The sequence below is a fragment of the Plutella xylostella genome, chromosome 8 (genome assembly GCF_932276165.1).
Source record: "Plutella xylostella chromosome 8, ilPluXylo3.1, whole genome shotgun sequence".
NCBI lineage: Eukaryota > Metazoa > Arthropoda > Insecta > Lepidoptera > Plutellidae > Plutella > Plutella xylostella.
In genome coordinates, this window is record NC_063988.1 from 6707188 (window position 1) to 6726664 (window position 19477).

Here is a 19477-nt window from a genome sequence, read left to right on the forward strand (position 1 = left end):
TCTTCGTTCGTATTACAAAGATTGACGTCAACTTTCATAATCACCACAAACACTAGCTTGTCTTGTAAAGAAACTTGCATCTTTGCATTCATGCGAGGTATTACATTGATTCTTTATAGACGGAGAAGGCTGTAGGCGCGAGGCAGGACAGTTAAGACAGTTGGAGTTTAAAAGTTCCTTTTTATTCTGCTATAAGGCATCTATCAGCCTCTTGCCAGTCCCAGTACACGGTGATGTCTACTGGGCTCCGTGTCCACCGCAGTGGTTCCACGCGGCTGCCCCGCGTCCACTGGAGAGTTGGTCCCTTCACTTCCTAAGCCACACGAGCATCGGCTCGTCAGGGTCGCGCTTCGGCACTGTGTCGAGCGGATCTCAGTCGAGGTTATGGACCTGAAATAAAATATAATTAATACTTGTACATTATTCTGACACATAACTTTCAAATCCCCAGGAAAAAAATTGATGAGGCACTTATATTACATACGCCAAAGTATGTTTGGATGTTTGTTACTCTTGTACGTTAAAACTACTGAATGGATTTGTGGATAAGTTTAAGAAGGGGCTGGTTCACTCCAGTTATTTGGTTTCAAAACCCTGGCTTCGATTCTGGTTTAATCATTCAGGAAAATAATTTTAACAGTATGCTGCCCGCTGGACCTTAGACAAGTAGCCGGTCGTGGCTGGATGAGGAAGGGCCGAGTGTTGTGGCGCTCCTTCCGAGAGGGCTATGCCCAGCAGTAGCTGATTATTGGGTAATAAGGCCTATATCCAGCAGTGGATGTTTATGGGTTGAAGATGATGAAAGATTAATTACCTGCACCACGGAGGTCGGCGGCGGCAGCGAGATCTCGTACTTGATGAGGTTGGAGCGCCCCGCGGACAGCACCAGCCCGCCCACGTCCTTCACGTCGCCGCTGGAACACACCAACCTGACATTAGTGTGAAACTATCCGATGGCCGCACTTTACGGTGCGTCCAAACATAGGGCGCATAAAGGTTACCATAAAAGGGTGCAAGACGAGCTCGTCAAGATAGGACAAGTATTCCTTCGCACTCGCTCTCGAAGCCGCGCGATGTGAGTGAGCGCGACGCGAAACTCTTATTACGTCTTGTCGCCAGCGTATTGCGCCCCGTGCTAGGCTTGCCGCGCTATCAGTGTTGGTTCGGAAAAAGTATGAAATGGGTAGCCAACGTTGTTCTTAATGTACGCCCGTAAAGCGGAAATACCATATATTATATATACATATTAGCCTTTACTTAAATAACTACAAGTGCAAAAATACGTCGACCGGATGGCAAAATCGCTAGTGACTGACTGTGGTACCGGGGATCCCGTACGGGACTTATATTTGTTTAAAGTTGTCTTTAAATGTTTGTTGTGATATATTTGTGTGGTGACATTGATAACGGAGGTCTAAATTTTACATTCGTGTGTTTGTTCGCATTTGTGCTCCAATCCCACCGACACTCACAAACAACAACACAAAGCACTCACCTAGTAGTGTGATGTCTCTCAAGCTTCGGCTGTAACTGGGTACCAATCGTCTTGCCGTCTCTGCCGATGATGTGCAGTTGAGAGCCGATGATCTGGCGGCGCGCGTTGATGTTGCCCAGCAGGATCTGGTTGCCGATCACTTGGCCCGACCGGTTCGTCACCTGGATTTGGAAGGAAAGGAGTGTTAGGTACGTATTGTAGAAGCGTGTGGACCGAAATAAAAGTGTTTTTAGGTGGATCCATGGTTCATCTACGGTAAATTTATGACATATTTTATATATATGATTTACATTGAAAGATTTTAAATCACAGTTGGTAAGATTTTAAGATGTAGAGCATTTTTAGATCAGATGAATCAGAACTAAGACCAATCAGGAAGATGATCCATAAACTTTTTATTTCGATACTCACGCCCGTAAGTAAATTTCCAGCGGGATTAGCAAAAAATCTCAACAGCATTTATAACGCACCTGTATAAGAGCCGGCTGCTGATGCTCCTCAATATCGTTCATGTTCTGCTGATGTTGCACCTGGTGCTGCACTTGTTGCACCTGCTGTTGCACCTGCTGCTGAACTTGTTGCTGAACCTGCTGCGCCGCTTGTTGCGCTGCTTGTTGTTGTTGCTGCTGTTGTTGTTGTTGCTGCTGCTGTTGTTGTTGTTGTTGCTGATTCGCTTGTTGTTGCGCTTGTGACTGCTGTTGATGATAAGTCATTAGATTAATTTAAGGGTTAAATTACAGTGTAGTTAAATGTACAGAGGATTTGTCAATGAAATGCAAAGAGCGGTAGCTGCAGGTAATACTGAATAAGCATGGCCGATGACAGAGTGTTATGGCCCTCTACGCTATGGCGCGATTACGGGCTGATGATGTTGACGAGAGAATTTTACCTGGATCATTGGCACTTTAATCAGTGAAATAAGGCCTATAAGTCCACGTCTAACGACCATCATCATCATCATCAGCCAATAATCATCCACTGCTGGACATAGGCCTCTCCCAAGGAGCGCCACAACACTCGGTCCTCGGCCTTCCAGAGCCAACCACTACCCGCCACCCGCCTAAGGTCGTCAGTCCAGCGGGCAGGAGGGCGTCCCACGCTGCGTTTGCCTGTTCGCGGTCTCCACTCGAGAACTCGTCTACGTAACCTTAGTCCTCTGACGGATAACCTCATTTCTGATACGATCCAACGACCAGGAGTGGAAAAATATGGGGTAATATGATAATGCAGTAACCATTTTCTTCAAGCTCAGGCCCTTTATCACTCAGTGCAATATCCGCCGTCATAAATCCAATAAACACTCACATTTCTGCTGGGCAGGTCCATGTGCTGCCGCTGGTGCAGCATCAGGTGGTTCTTCTGGAAGAACGCCTTCCCGCACTGGTCGCACACGTGCGTGCGCAGCGTGCAGCTGCCGTCCGGGTGTCTGGAATATGGACATTAATTTAGTTATCACTACATAGTGTAAAGGAAAGTCGCTTTCCGCGTCTGCCTGTACCTATCAATGTATGAATGCTTACCCCCTTATTCATAGAAAAGTTATAGGATGTTTTAGCTATTGAACTGTTTTGTCCCTCTCTGTCAAGGAACAAATTGTTGATTGATAGAGAGGGACCAAACAGTTCAATAGCTAAACGTCCTATAACTTTTCTATGAATAAGGGGGTTACTATTTAAAACTACATAATCGATTTCATGCGTTTCTTATTGGACTGGACAATCCTTTCACCACAGTGACAGACCCCTACTTCACTGTTTGTCAACGAGACACTCTAGAATAATTATTTCGTTAGAAAAAGAACAAAGGCTGTATTTGATGTGGAAAGCATACCTCCTGTGATGTGCTAACAGTCCGTGTTTAGCTGCAAAACCTTTGCCGCAGTCCACGCAGAAATGGATCTTCGGCCGAGGCGCTGCTATGTGATGATTCTGTAAAACAAATATGATATTGTAAGCAAAATAATGTGAGTAAATAAATAAAAAGTTGGGAATACAATGCTCCGTCGGAAGGAGGAGAAAAATACATACCGTAGCTATAACTTGCGTGTGAACAACGTTGTTTGGACTCTGTATTATCTGGATGCCTTGATCTGAAACAAATTAGATCGGTCAAAACACTTCGAAAGAAAACCTGAAAAACCCCTAGAATCCCAGCCGTCTCTCCGAGAGGTATTAAGTAACTTATACTGGCTTTCTGTGCTTAGGTGCCTAAACAGCAAGTCACCCCGTACGTATTTCTTAGGGTGTTTTTAATAGCGTGCGGATTATATCGCGCACGCGTGATTGCCTCGCACAAGTATCACCCGCAAGTATTTATTGTAATGCGTGGAATATGCACGCGGGACGCAAGAAAATGACGCGCAATCCGCGTGAGCACGCTATTAAAAACACCCTAAGTGGCTGAATTCGGAAAATCAGCTATTCTACTATAGATAGATAGAGAGAAGGCTTGTGACTTACTCTGTTGCGTGTGCTGCTATGCGGCGGCGACGAGGTATAGTGTGCATTAGCACAGCGTAACAAAAAGTTTTAATAAACAATACAACGAACTAGATGGCGTGACATACTCTGTTGCGTGGCGGCGACGAGGTACAGAGTGTAACAAGACGCAGGTCATCTTTAATAAACAACACTACGAACTACAAGGTACAGTGTGCACTAGAAAAGTGTAACAAGATGCGGCACATCTTTGATAAACAATAGTACGAGACATCTGACAGAACCCTCATCACATTCGAATAAGGGTAGTTTTCGTTTGTATCAGATGTCTTTCCCGTGAAACAAGGTATAAATGGAGCAAAGCGTGACATACTCTGCTGCGTGTGCTGCTGCGCGGCGGCGACGAGGCCGGGCTGCAGCGCGGCGGTGAGCGCGCACAGGTCCGTCACGCACGTGCGGTCGCCCGCGTGCAGACGCACGTGGAGGGATAAGGCTTCCTGTGGAAGAAATAATACGGTTTAGATTACTTTGAAAAATTTGGCCCTCCTTGGGAGAGGCCTATGTCCAGCAGTGGATGATTATTAGGGTGAAGTGAAAAGAACCTTTATTCTTATACGTTTCGGAATACCTTTAAAAAGTTGCTGTTATTGCTCACAAATATACATTATTTAAAAAAAAATATTAGGCTCATTATAATTTTAGAGGTGGCCCCAACATCATAAAATTTGGAGAAAATCTGCGATGATAAGCGTTCGGCTAAAGTATGAAAACGGAAGGTCGGCGGTGATAACCAGCTCTATTTCTGTAAACGGCCTAAAGCGAAATCTGAAGAGAAATAATAAAATTATAGGATAGAAATGTTGAAGTAACGTACCTTAGTATTAAAACATGAACCGCACTCGTGGCAGTTGTAGGCCGGCGACGATTTCTCTCCTATTAGCTGGCCATCTGAGCTGATCACCTGCAAACAATATTATTTGTATTAGGATATAATATTTATAATCGAAAAATCAGAAAGACCCATCTCTACAAAGTTATAAATTGCACTTTCTCTGGCCTAAAGAAAGTTTTTACCGCATTCGAGAATTGAAAACTGAACGCGAATTAGTTGGCGCGGAGGAGTCGCCACCCAGTGGCAAAAACACTGCACTGTTGAGGACCGGTCACTAGTGCCAGAATTTTGGCGTGCCAGTTACCACCTAACCCGGTAGACTCTCAAAAGTGATTGGCGCTTGATTTAGAACACACAATATCTTTAAAGTAACCCTCAACGTTAAACTACATACCTGTACGATTTGCGGCTTAAAATCGTCCTGCTTTATAACAGTCTGCTGCTGCTGCTGCTGTTGTTGCTGTTGCTGCTGCTGCTGCTGCTGTTGCACTTGCTGCTGCACCTGCTGTTGAACTTGCTGTTGCACCTGTTGTTGCACTTGTTGTTGAACTTGTTGTTGTTGTTGTTGCGTGTTGTTGATGGCGAGGCAGTGCCGCGTGATCTTGCAGTGCTGGTGCAGCTCCGACTTGGACTTGAAGGCTTCCCCGCAGTCGAGGCAGGCCACGACGCCGTCACCCGTGTGGACTCTGTAAAGGAGGAGATAGGTTTGTTTGTGCCGGTGTAGTTATAGAGGTAAAATGGGAGCTATGTGGCCTTTGTTTGGTAGATTTGTCTTGAGAGAACCCTTACGTTGGGCATCTAACCTGTTATGTGAAAGCGACGTCTCCAATGCCTTACGGGCTAAGTAAGCAAGTATTTCGTCATCTATTTTTCACCTTACACTTTAATTTTAATAATTCGTAACCCATGTAAGTATAGGCTGTAATATAATGATTCAATATATGTTTTTATTGCTACTAATGAGGTGGCAAATCAATATGGAATGCAGGAAAAGATGAAAAACTGCTATACTAATATGGAATGCAGGGAAGGATGAAAAACTGCTACACTAAAATTAAAGCTGAAATTTAAACATACTGCAGCACTTTAGCAAAAACAATAGAGGTGCTATTTGCTGATAAATTTACAGTACTTACAGTAAACGGTTTTCATGGATTTTTATTAGTTAATGTTGTGAGCATGATACAAAGGAAACATAAGTGCAGATACAGATGTGTGTGTTAATTAACAAAGTAGTGAAATCAAGAACACTTCTTAGTTTAGTCATACAACTCATAGGTTCACTAAACATTCAAGACCCGAAAGGAGGGGTGTTATATTTTATCTTCCTCTGCTACTATCTAACATTCCTTTAAATAATCGGAGATTTGGTTCATTTGGCTTCATTTCGCTTTGTATGATTTGATAAGAGATATTGTGATACTCATTCGAAGTCGCTGGCTTTTACTGACATTGCAGAATTTTATGTTGAACCCAAAGCCCATTGTTATCCCCATGTTAACCCCATAAATAAACTCAATACAATATCAATGATAATCAATGTTATTAGAACGCATCATTATCATGGTAAGTACATATCATCAGTCATCACACACATACCCAACTCGTCACAAACACAACCCGTTTTCATCCAAGTGTTAAAAATCCCAGTCGTTACTGTGCGAGGTACTTACTTGACGTGCGCGATCAGGCTTCGTTTTTGCGCAAATTGTTTCCCGCAGATGGGGCACACGTGAACGGTTTTGCCTTGGATCCTGCCATATACGATCCGGTTAGAAGGCTTACTTTAATACCCTGTGTGAACTATAGTCCGTGCGATTCATTAATTTGTGTATTTTCAGCATTATTAGTAGGAGAAAACCTAGTCCACCTTAACTAATGTAGACCGCAGTTTACAAACATTACATAACATAATACATTGGTGGTGGTGGTGGATTGGCGAAAAATACTATAACAAATGCTATTTCAGCCATACCGTTTGCCACTGACTCGCTAAAAGATTTGATGAGACAAAGTAAGAGATGTTTTTTTCTCTGGAGTCTTTAATTTTTATACATTGTCTAACCCATAGAACAACGCGGACTCGGGTGTACCCTCGGGAAGCGCCTTAGCGATCTTTCTTGATACAAAAAAGTCTGTCAATTTTTGCGGGGGGAAATTTTACCGTTTACCATGATTATGTCTCATGGGACATATCATTATGAGTTTTAATTCCCAGCAATAAGGGTTACGTGAAGTGACATTTAATAATGAACACAGTGTCTTCATTTTTCTTGCCAATGGATGTAACAATTATCGATAAGTGTTATCGATGAATTCGACAACATGGGTTAGAAATACTAATTTCAAATAAATTAGGTATAGTTAAATTTAATTAGGAATGATTAATAAACGAAGTCACCCGCTTTTCGCTGTACATTTATACTCACGTGATAGGTCGCGAGCCGTATCGCCGTTTTTGAATGAGTACAATGCACTGAAGTTGTCGAGTAAGTGGGCAACCCGACGGTCAGATGCTTTCAAGCCGCCCCTTCGGGCGGCCTCTGACTAAGCTTAACGACTGCTGCCGAAGCAGCAACCGGGACCCACGGCTTAACGTCCCGTCCGAAGCACGGAAGCGTCCAGAAAAGAACCATTTGAAATCGGTAACTCATGCTGTACCTACCAATGGCTGACCGTGTCCGTTGTTGCTTAACCTCAGTGATCAGTTACGATTACTGAGGCCAATTCGACTACGGACGCTTCCCAACTATGACCTTTTTTGTCGATTAATACATATCTACATACATACCGGTACATGACTATTGCATTTTTTTGACATTGGTTGCTAGGAAACAGCTAATAACAATAAACCTAGACCAAATCTGTGATCAAATCCGGAATCCGGATGTTCTATGAATTGAAGCTGTCATTTTAGTATGTAAACAAATCATTTTCTATGAAACGAACGCTTTGCCAACTAGATTGAGTCTAGTGAAAATTGAGACTGCAACTAGTTTTTATAAATCGGTGGGCCTTTCTGGCCTACCACCCCGCCAGAGGGGAACGTCTGCCTATTTCGTCTCCAGACCATTCATACTCAATGGTCTAACCTAACTGCAAACAATTCTGACACGGACTGCAGTCACCAAAACTATAACGTCAACAAATCAATGTTTACTCACTCATTGTCCGTGAGCATGTCCTCATGTTTCTGCATATTATCTTCAAAGATGACGCTGCCATCCGCTTCGTGGGCCCTGCCGACACGCAACAGTTGCACCCCATGGTAATAACAACACATGCCGTCTCCCTCATACGCCTAACTTAGCCGGGTTGGAAGCTATAGCTGTCCTTTTCACACTCGTAATGTATGGTGGTATGTAAGTTTAAAATAAATTCACTCTTGCATGCATTGCAAAAAAAAGTTTAATGTGCGTGATGTATGATAAAAAGCTGCTTAGTACTATTTTGCTTAGTTTGGATTCGGTAGGAATCCTAGTGTTAAGTATACAACAAAAAATTCTAACCTTACGGAAATACCTTATTTGAATGCGAGTATTATAGTCTAAAGTTGAGCGCGAAGGGCCTTCATCTGTATTCAAATTTGTTCAATCAAAATCATATGCGTCATACGTTGGCGTCGACAGCGGTTACCAAAACCATATTTTTAATTATAATTCAAAAACAAGTGCAAGAAATCTTGAGAACAACCAAAAAAACTTCAAAAACATTTTTGGTCCGCCAGCGTCGCTAACGCAACACACACACAACCCGCGACCGCCACTCACTTCATGTGCGCGACGAGTGTCCGCTTCTGCAGGAACTCCTTGCCACACACCGGACAGGCATGGGGGACCTTGCCGTGAACTCGGCCGTGGTTTACTAGCTGGAACTTGCGAGCGAAGGAGACTCCACAGTCGGGGCACACGAAGGGAGTTAGGGAGCCGTGGAAGCGGCTGTGCATCACTAGGTGCTCCTGTAAAGAGTATAATATGTATGTCAGTAATTTATATATTATTATATTCCGTAAATTGTATAAGCCGAAGAGGTTGAATCTCGAAAAAGTTGCAGCTGGACAGATGACTTGAGATAGCCTATAGTGAGAAGCCGGCACCCGACGACGGAATGATGTGACGCTCCTAGGAAAAGGTCAAACAGTGCCCGATGATTAGCTGTCGTTATGTGATGTGATGTCGTATAACAGACAGGTGGCCACTGATGCTTTCAAATTGACTAGAGGAAATGTAAGATACAAAATGCAGGGCGTTTTTGACACTCACGGGCGAATGTCGTTTGGGCCACAACTTCAGTGCTGAACTATGATAATATTAATGCTAAAACAAATTCTACCCACCTTCTGCGCGAAGCTCTCCCCGCACTCATTGCACACGTAGGGCCGCTCCCCGGCGTGGTACTTGCCGTGCGTCACCAGGTGGCGCTTCAGCGGGAACCCGCGCCCGCACTCGCCGCACACGAAGGGGCGGTCGCGGCTGTGCACCTGTGGGGAGAAGGGTTGTAGATGTTGGTTGGACTGTGGAATGTTGGATCCCATGGGTTGGCATTTGACATAACATTTCGCTATTATTGTTCATCTTTATAGTGTATCGGTGATTTATAAACACGACATACTAGAGCGTCTAGGGTTTACCACCATTTCACCACTTAGATGAAACGGGATTAGCCAGCCAGAATAGCGTCAGTCACTGACTGACCAAGGTGCACCGGATACAGTACAGTTGATACATCACTCGCCGAGGGAGTCTACTTTCATGGTAATGAGATCATTATCATTCATGAGATGCATGGTCAATTTAGTCATTCAGAGAACAATCAAATCTGCAAAGTACGGGAACATAAGCCCTACATCCAGGAATCCCCACCGCAGACTTCATCTGCTAAACACAACAAAACAAAACCAGAGCCATACGCACCCTCGAATGCGTGACCAGATGATGCTTCAGCGTGAACGCCATCTTGCACTCGTGACAGCGGTACGGGCGATCCGCCGAGTGAAGCAACAGATGCGTGTTGAGACAGTGCTTCCTCGCAAACGCCTTGCCGCAGTGCGCGCAAACGTGCGGCCTCTCCCCTACGAGTAAAAGAGACAGTTACCCGCGAGTGAGTGAGAAGATGGTGTTTCAGTGTGAATGACTTCTTGCAGTCGCCACACTGGTACGGGCGGGCGGTACTGTGCAATAGGAGGTGCGTGTTGAGGCAATGTTTGTGCGCGAATGACTTGCCGCAGTGCGGGCACGTATGCGGTCGCTCCCCTGAAACAAGGGGAAACAACGTCGCATCGCGCTCGACAAGGGTCAGGAATAGGCTGCGGGGCGTTTTGGGCGCTAGTGGTTTCATTTTTGGCTAATAGATGGCGCTGGTCTTAAGGTATACATTCAACCGCAAAACCATCTAAAATTTTCATCATAAATTCATGATAGGATTTATTTATTACAATAGTTTAATAGTGAAATAGATTGTCAATTTATCACTTTGCGCCCAAAATGCATATCCCGCAGAATATTCAGATGATCCTATGTGGAAATGATTTGGATTGGATCACAATGACTAATTGACTATTGACTACAGCTACGTTACTGATGGTTCATGGTTAACTGAACTCCAAGGCTAATCATAAATAGCTTTTTAAATAAACAATTAACATGAATGTAGCATGAGTACCTACTTGAAATGTATACGATCATTGCTCAGTTTCAATGTAAATAATAGTTTAAATTATTGATATAAATAAATTATGTATCTCTTAACAATTTAACTAAATCAATATCACTACTGCACAGTACCTTACCTAGGCCCTTGTGGTCAACTTATGGGTTCATGCACTTACTACAAATATAGAACTCTCTACATGGGAAATAATAAGTTATAGAAATATTATACAATATAAACAACAAAAACTTTTTAATCAACAGCTTTAGCTTGTATTAAAGCTGTTCCATGTTGAAGCTACCAACTGTGACAAAGGGGTATTCCTTCCTGATTTTTTATCCTTCCTTTATCACATTCAAACACATGAAGAACACATTAATAGCATCATAGTCTTCATATCTAGTGACATCTAGCGGACACTACTCCTAACTTCTTCATCACCACCATCCCCACAACAAACAAACCAACATACCTGTATGCACCCTCGCGTGAGTCGTGAGGTGGTGTTTGAGCAGGAAGGACTTGCCGCACTCGTCGCACGAGTAGGGCCGCTCCTTGGCCGCCACCGGCGCTTGGGACATGCCATTGTTGCTCAGCATCTCCGTCTGCGAATATACCGCCTGAAAGATGGTTTAGCTTATGTTGTGTTATTAGGAGATAAAGAGACGGGAATTTAATGTGGAGAGAGATAAGCAGGACAGCATTTTTTATAATAAACCATATACTATGGATTTCTGAGGGACACATTTTTCTTGGATGCAAACTCAAATAGGATAGCTTCACTTTGAAATATTTTCTCTAATAATGAAATATCCACCAAACATTGTTATTGTTAATTCTATATTGATATCTGAATCTATTTGATGAAATACTTAAGTGGATTGCATTGTTACAATTGCTGTTTCACTCCATATTATAATAAAAAGCATCACCATCATCACTCTAAGTCCACAATGTACCTAATTATCTAGTTACAAAGACAACAAAGAAATGCATACCTTTGGTGAATTGTTAGTGGTCCCCGGCTCCTGCTTGGTGTGCTGCAGCAGCTGGTGCTGGTGCACGGTGGTCTGTATAAAATAATAATAATTATATAATATATGTTGACTTCTCATACACGGCCATACGACCCCAAGCTAGGCAGAGCCTGTAATATAGGTATGGGGTATAGGGTACCTGTATGCTCTCCTGCTGCGACTGCTGTTGTTGCTGCTGCTGCTGCGCCGTGGCCTCCACCAGACTCTTCAAGCCACCGTTCAGAAGAGTGTGGTTCAGTTGTGATGCGTCTATGACTGGTGTGGCAATCCCTTGGGCCTGCAGAGCCCGCTTCACTAGTATCTCATTGCATTCCTCGGCAGTCAGCTGGATTGGACCTAGGTGTGTCATGAATGATTTTGCTGACAGATTTGTTGCTGTGAATAAACACGAATTTTGAGAAATATATCAAATTACTCGAGAAGTACATGCTCATGTGATATTGAACTGTAACACTGACAGACTTTAGTAAATTTATGTGAAGAAGCCAACTACAGTACAATTATTATTCACAAGATCAACTGGAAGTCTCCAAGTGTTTACTTTTTTCATTTAAATTCCCAATTCCAATGACCTGTTTTGTGCATAAAATTCTTTTGTTTCACACAGCTTAACTTAATTGCTTACAACAAAGCTTTTATAATCACTTTTAACAACTCACTTTGTATGGTGGCAGTCTGATTCTGCTGAGAAACTCTGTTGATGGAGTGGGCGGGGGCTTCGTTGAGCACAAACATGGCTCGGCGACCAGCAACGGGAGTGCCCGTTGTCAGCACACGAGTGACTTGAGCAGAGTTATTGGAGACAGCTACAACGGTCCCGACCTTCTCTTGCACTTGTGGTGTCTTGTGAGTCATCACAGTCAGTGTGGTTTCAGGTGAGCCCTGTTGATGATGAAGTTTTTATATTTCTGATACCAATAAATTTTTAAATGGTATCACTTCAGACAATCTGTAAAGGGTTCTTTATGCAATAAAGGTTACCTGGAATATATACTTTTAGCAAAAAGGCTATTGTATTGACTCAACAGCTTACAATTTTAATTTGTGTATCCTGTTATTTCAATATATTGAAATGTAATGTATGATTGGACTGATTCAATTAAATTTACAGATAGATTAGATACACAAATACATAGCATAGTTTATAATCATTACACTGCTACTCTACTTCAGCAGATTTAAATGTTGGGATAATAGCAGAATTATCATAATTTTTACTGGAATTATGGACCTTAAATCTTTATTAGCTGGAAACAATAACAGTAAATGAATTTCCATTGTATTTTTTCCTCAAACATGTAAACTATGTGCCATTATGCTGTCTCGCGAATACATAAATAAGTTAAAGTACATAAAGGAGTGGTAACATAAAATGGATTGTGCATTGGTTAGTCTGTAGCAGTGTTATGCTGCAGTATGCAAATCATCAAGACAGGACAAGATTAGGTTCCACTTACCGTATTCCCGAGGGTGTAGGAGAGGCTGCTGGGAGTCTCCACCTCGCTCTTCGTGAGCTCTCCGGAGCTGGTGAAGCCCCACGAGTAACCAAAGTTCGACACATTACTAGGCGTTGGCATACACATGTTAGGACCGGGACGCTGGTCGGGCAGCGACCAACAAAAACAAACCAACTAACACAAATTCACTATTTGATAGTAAACACACAAGTTCATGTCATGACAGCTAAGCCATTACATGTACGCTTTCACACAACTACTAACACATTACGCACCCATGCGTCCGACAAACATCAAAACGCCGACCGATTCATTTGCTCGATGAACAGTTGATTACACTTGAAAACTGAGGCAGCTAATGTAGACTATGAAAAGAGATCTTCGTAAATTGCTCTAATCAACGCGATCTAAAAGGCGGCACACGACAACGACGCTACTGGCAGTATCGGCACAAAGACTTCCCCAACAAGAAAGATATATGAAATTCAATTTTCTTGCACTAAGATGATTCATTTTGGTGTTATATTATGTAGGAAAGTTTAATAAAGCGAAAATATTCACTACATGGCCCTTTCTCACGTTAGCAATTAATTTTATTGCACACACAAAAAACTGGACGCCATATTTATTTTTTGTTTATGGCCAATTTAGTTCTTTTTATCGTATTGCCATTATTAAAATAAAGTCATAGAGTATAGTGAGTACGATGTACTCATGAGTGAAACAATATTAAAAAATCAATCAAACAGGTAAATTCGCTAAATAAAGTCATCGAGTGCACGAGTGCAAGTCAGTGCAATGAATAGTCACGGTCGAAGATTAAGCTATTAATCTCCAGTCTCAAGTATTTTTTCCCCCAACCTCCACCCAACAAACCCCACGATCTTCCCGCTCACCATCTTACTAGAGCTTTGTATGTCAGGTAATTATTATTTTTGCTCTGTGACTGTGTTCTTTCAGCGGTGAGCCTGCTGCGGAAAAAGTGACATTGTTTTGTTGAATTGAGTTTGTTGATGTAAAAAATACTGTTTTTCTCACAAATCTAGTCTTTTATTAGTTAATAATAAAGTTAAACTAGGCGTAGTTTTCTATTTTTATTAATTCAAGTAACTATTTATATTCACAAGCAGCAAAATGAATGCTATGGCGATGGAAAAAGACGAGCCGTCTTCGTTGTTATCATTTTCATCAAACCACCCTCTGGAGCAGTTTGTGCTGTTGGCCAAAGGTGCAAAAGGCTCAGCATGCGCAGAACTGATCAAGCAAGTTCTCGAAGCACCAGGAGTTCATGTGTTTGGGGAACTGTTGGAGATGCCAAACATAGCAGAGGTTAGAATCAATTACACTTTGTTCTATCAACTATTTTAGCCTACTAAAATGTTTTAAATATGTAAATGTATCATCTGTTTTTCCAGTTAGAAACCGGCACTTACGAGAAGCACTACAAGACACTGAACCTCTTTGCGTACGGCACCTACAAAGACTACTTGGAGAACAAGTCTGACTACCTGGAGCTGACGCCAGCGCAGTGCAAGAAGCTGCAGCACCTCACCATCGCCACGCTCGCCACGCAGGAGAAGTGCATCCCGTACAGCGTGCTGCTGAAGGAGCTGGACATAAAGAATGTCCGGGATTTGGAAGACCTGATCATTGAAGCTATTTATGCAGGTAATTTTGTCAATCTTACTAGTAATGGAAACTATAACAGTGTGTTTTAAATGGTTTTAAGCATGCTGGTAAACTAAGATATTAAATGATATTGGCGGAATTTACTGTGCTAGTCACGCACAGTACAAGTGCCATACAAGACAAGAATAGAAGATATTAAATTAATAAAATAACTTGGAATGGTATACAAAAAGAAAAGGCTTGCTAAATCTAACAAACCTAACACATTATTTATTTATCTTCCAGATATCATCCATGGTAAATTAGATCAAGAATGTAAGCGGGTAGAAGTAGATGTAGCCTTGGGTCGGGATGCTCGCCTGGAGGATGCTGCCTCCATCGCTGATGTCCTCGCTGACTGGTGTGGCGCTTGCGAGGCTGTGCTAGCGTCTGTAGACCGTCACATCTCCAGGGCTAACCACCACAAGCAGAGGTCTATTAGACATCAACATACTATTGAACAGGAGGTGAGTTAATTCATTATATTTTCCTAGATTTGAATAGTATTGCTTTGCTGGACCTCGAAAGCCACAGAAAATGTATGTGACAATTCAAGATTCAAGATTCAAGATATATTTATTTGCATAAACACAGGTTAGTTACATTCATCTTATGTATAGGTTAGGACATGCCATGCTTTGCCATGAGGCGTACAAATAGAGAGGAGGCGTCATAGTCATAATTTTATAAATTTTACACAAATTAATTATAAATTAAGAATTAATATTTTAATTACAGTTTTATTTTTTTAATAAAGTTAGGTTTCAATAGTTTCAATTATGCCAAAAAATTATATAAAACACCAATTATCAAAAACAATTAAATTAATTAAAAAATAATAATAATAGTAAAAGTACCTAATTATCAGACCTGCCAGCATACATAAATTTATCATTAGATATTGTCTGTGAAAAACTCGTTTAGATTATAATAGTTCCTTTCAAGTAAAAATTTATTTAGTTCTCTTTTGAAATGAAATAGGTTTTCAATGTCACATAGAGCCTTTGGTAATTTATTGAAGATCTTTGGTCCCATACCAAGTATACTCCTGCTAAACACGGCTGTTTTACGAGGCATAGCTTTTAATAGGTTATTGTGACGCCTGTTATTGATTTTGTCAAAGTCCTTATAATTGTTTCTTATAAAAACCGATACTTCGTATATATAAAGGCAAGGAAATGTCAAAATTTTTAATTTATTGTAATACTCCTTGCAACTGTCCGTTTTTCGCAATTTACAAATGGAGCGTAGGCATCTTTTTTGAGCTTTAAAAACGTTTTCTCTGTCTGTAGAGTTTCCCCAGAATATGATCCCATACCTTAATGTTGAGGTCACATAACCATGGTAAGAGATGAGAGCTGTGGATTGGCTTACAGTTTTTGATAATTGATAGAGAGCATAAGAGTACTGACTCAGCTTTTTGCATACAGTATCTATGTGGCTCTTCCATGTAAGTTTTTTGTCAATAATTAAGCCTAAAAATTTTGTTTCGTCCGTTTCATTAATTGTATGTCCTAGAATATTTATGTTCAAATTAGTTATGTCATTATTATAAAAGTCCATTAATTTAGTTTTACTAACATTTAATTTAAGATTATTAGCGGTCAACCAGCCAACAACGTTGTCAAGAGTATTATTAATGTCAAGGTTATAATCATTCTCATTAACTTTAGTAAAAACAATCGTACTGTCATCGGCAAATAGTATCATTGAATGTTTTGTTATATTAGGAAGATCATTAATATAAATAAGAAACAGCAGAGGACCTAACACGCTTCCCTGTGGAACACCATTTTTAACTGCCTTTTCGCTAGATAAAAAAACTTTTTCTGTTTTTGTTTTACTACATATTTTTTTGATCTGGGTCAACAGGATCTGGGACAATCAACATTAGCCACTGAAAGTAGCACCTACAGTGTGAAACTTTTTTCCACATACCAGCTCTATACTCATATCAGTTCTGACTTTTGGAAATAGAATAGAATAGAATATATCTTTATTTAACACCACAAATTAAAACATACCAAGAGAACTTATAAACTAGGAACAATGAACAATAGGTGCTCTTACAGGCAACCTTAAACATAAAGAAAATAAAAGTAAAGAAAATTTGAGGGCAGTGTACCTACTACCTAACTATACTTATAAAATGCCTAAATAAACCATACATACTATAGCTACATAAATACTAACATATAATAAATAATATAATTCACCATCATCAGTGCCAGTCTATCCACTGCTGAATATAGGCTTGCTATTATGTTAAAGTGTTAACATAATAGCAAGTTAAAGTGTTGACATAATAGCAAGTTAACATATTTTATTCTCTGTGGGGTATAAGTACCTGCAACTGGCTCTCTCGAGTGGAACCTTTGTGCATATCCCCAAGGTCTAAACTGCCTTCCTAAGCTTGGACCATTTCCCACCACGCTGGTCCACTGCGGGTTGGTGGGTTCACATATCTAGATGTGCTAAATCTAGATATGCAGGTTTCCTCACGATGTTTTCCTTCACCGTAAGAGTGATGGTATACATTGTACTTAAGTTAAAAGAACTCATTGGTACATGTCAGTGCCGGGATTCGAACCTGCATCTCTTGGGTGACTGAGCTACCACCGCTCTAACCAAGCACCAAGTTAACATAAAGGTACATTACTAAAAACCTCCTTAATCCACAGATACAATACATAAAGAAGACCCTCAAGACTCAGTCAGAGAACGAGGAATCGGCAGCCGGCACCGGCGCCGAGACACACTCGGCCCCCAAGAAGACCTCTGGCAAGGGCAAGACGCCACGCAACGCCGCCAAGTTCTGGCAGAAGACCACATAACCTGTTAGATTATAACTTTATTGTGATACTTATACTTACTTACAGAAATGATAAACTGGGAATGAATAAATGTTTAGATACTCTCGCTCTTTACTGAATTGTTTTGTTGTTTAAGCGTTTATGGTAGAAGAATGGAGATGGAGTATGACTACATAATTTCAGCATGGATAGTTATTACGTGAATTCGCCTCGCCATGAACGCCCATCTCCCACTATATTATTATGATTATGTTCATCTCATGCCGTTTTACTATACTTTTTTATTTGAGTATGTTATCTATGTAAGTCCTATTTTTTTCAGGACTTCACTACTAAAATTAAATAAGTAGATCCCACATTTGCAGAAGGAAAAGTGGTGAAAAAGTACTTGGTAAGTAGTTTTTTTTTCAATAAGTAATAATAATATACGTACCTATGTCTACGTTCAGTAAATGAAGTTAGGTACCTACTTACTACTTGTAGTACATATTTGCGGAAAACGAAAAATTCCAATTGATTTCATAAGTACTTTCGTATCGATTCATGGCCACTATTGTAGCTTTGTATGTTATGTTAAAAGAGTGCAGCACCCGGATTGGTAGATATCCTCATAGATTACATAGTTGGCCCTCTGTACCTACACACTGCGTATAAGTACCTACTTACTATACAGGGTGTGTTTACAAACGGGTTCCGCTCATCTGGCATAATCTTTATTGACCAAAACTCATTTCGCATAACTCGTATGGTCTAAACTTTTTTGGCCGAACCATCACTTTGCCAAGACTTATGTGGCATAAGGCTCGTTTCGTCTAAAACTCTTTAGGCACAATCTTTAAACACCTAAGTTTCGTTTGCTCAAATTTATGTTCGTCTATACCTATGTATAATCTTGTTTCTCCTAAAGTTATCTTAATAAATAATATATATTAAGTATGTAGTAAATGTACAAATTGTCCTTTGTTCCCAGCCAGTCACACCTCAACCAGTCACACTGTTACTCGTTAGGAATTTTATGTTCAAAATTCCCATCAGTCCACACTCTGTTACTCGTTGAAACACCTTTTTCCTTCATTCCCAACGTGTCACATACAACTGTAACACTGTTACTGGTTGGGATTATGAAATTGAAAATTCCCAACCAGTCACTGTAACACATCGCCTTCTGTCCGTCGTCACCGTGTAAAGTTAAATTACCGAATTTCATAAAATGAATATAATTTCTAAAGATATTCATAATCACAACTAACTGTAGGTACTATCGAACAAAAAAGTGAGCACCCCCTTAAGGATCATTTTCCTTTGCAGGCATCAGCCATCAATAACTCGCTTTTGACCAATGGGGTACAAGTTGACCAAAAGTTACTGTCTCTATTGCCACCAGATGTGCAAACACAAAACAACATTGCATTGTCTTAAAGGTCCGAAAGCAATAAATAATACAAAGGAATAAATTTTAAATAATCTCTCTCTCTCTCTCAGCCTTCCGTAGTCCACTGTTGGACATAGGCCTCTCCTAACGATCGCCACCCCAAACGGTCACCCGCCATCTGCATCCAGCGGCTTCCCGCTACCTTCCGCAGATCATCAGACCAACGGGTTGGGGGGCGACCGACACGCCGTTTGCCGACACGGGGTCTCCACTCCAGAACCTTTCTACTCCAGCGGTCGTCGGCTCTGCGGGCTACGTGGCCAGCCCATTGCCACTTCAGCGTGCTAATCCTTTTGGCTATGTCGGTAACTTTAGTTCTCCTGCGGATTTCTTCATTACGAATCCTATCTCGCAGGGATACGCCTAACATAGCCCTTTCCATAGCACGCTGAGCAACTCTGAGCTTGTGGATAAGCCCTTTGGTGAAGCACCACGTCTCGGCTCCGTAAGTCATCACTGGCAACACGCACTGATTGAAAACTTTTGTTTTCAGACACTGAGGTATGTTTTCAGTGAAGATGTGTCGTAATTTCCCGAACGCTGCCCATCCGAGTTGGATTCTACGAGCTACCTCTTTATCGAAGTTGGATTTACCT

At 41.3% G+C, this 19477-nt stretch overlaps 2 protein-coding genes across 2 annotated transcripts; one reads left to right on the plus strand and one right to left on the minus strand.

Moving 5' to 3' along the window:
- Positions 1–372: 372 nt before the first annotated feature.
- On the minus strand, positions 373–13623 carry LOC105381332 (zinc finger protein 567). The gene is made up of 21 exons (XM_048622562.1): positions 12969–13623; positions 12171–12393; positions 11651–11886; positions 11473–11544; positions 10947–11094; positions 9739–9896; positions 9162–9305; positions 8596–8783; positions 7990–8064; positions 6499–6579; positions 5220–5511; positions 4808–4894; positions 4307–4430; positions 3523–3584; positions 3326–3423; positions 2801–2921; positions 2139–2190; positions 1966–2102; positions 1496–1656; positions 815–914; positions 373–390 (listed from the first exon to the last, which is right to left on the minus strand). Exons 1-21 carry the CDS (start codon positions 13092–13094, stop codon positions 373–375), a joined length of 2703 nt encoding a protein of 900 aa, XP_048478519.1. The 5' UTR covers positions 13095–13623.
- Positions 13624–13927: 304 nt separating this feature from the next.
- LOC105381331 (COP9 signalosome complex subunit 7b) lies at positions 13928–17563 on the plus strand. Its single transcript, XM_048622515.1, has 4 exons — positions 13928–14297; positions 14384–14636; positions 14883–15103; positions 17318–17563. The coding sequence occupies exons 1-4, from the start codon at positions 14103–14105 to the stop codon at positions 17468–17470; spliced, it is 822 nt and encodes a 273-aa protein (XP_048478472.1). The 5' UTR covers positions 13928–14102; the 3' UTR covers positions 17471–17563.
- The last annotated feature ends 1914 nt before the right edge of the window (positions 17564–19477 follow it).

Bases quoted from the DNA above. Each gene is read 5' to 3' on its own strand.
- LOC105381331 (XM_048622515.1), top strand. From the start codon at position 14,103: ATGAATGCTATGGCGATGGAAAAAGACGAGCCGTCTTCGTTGTTATCA. The intron at 14,637-14,882 runs GTAATTTTGTCA...TTTATCTTCCAG, and splicing joins CATTGAAGCTATTTATGCAG to ATATCATCCATGGTAAATTA. The intron at 15,104-17,317 runs GTGAGTTAATTC...CTTAATCCACAG, and splicing joins AACATACTATTGAACAGGAG to ATACAATACATAAAGAAGAC.
- LOC105381332 (XM_048622562.1), bottom strand. From the start codon at position 13,094: ATGTGTATGCCAACGCCTAGTAATGTGTCGAACTTTGGTTACTCGTGG. The intron at 11,887-12,170 runs GTGAGTTGTTAA...GTTTATTCACAG, and splicing joins TCAGACTGCCACCATACAAA to CAACAAATCTGTCAGCAAAA. The intron at 11,095-11,472 runs GTATGCATTTCT...ACCATCTTTCAG, and splicing joins CCACTAACAATTCACCAAAG to GCGGTATATTCGCAGACGGA.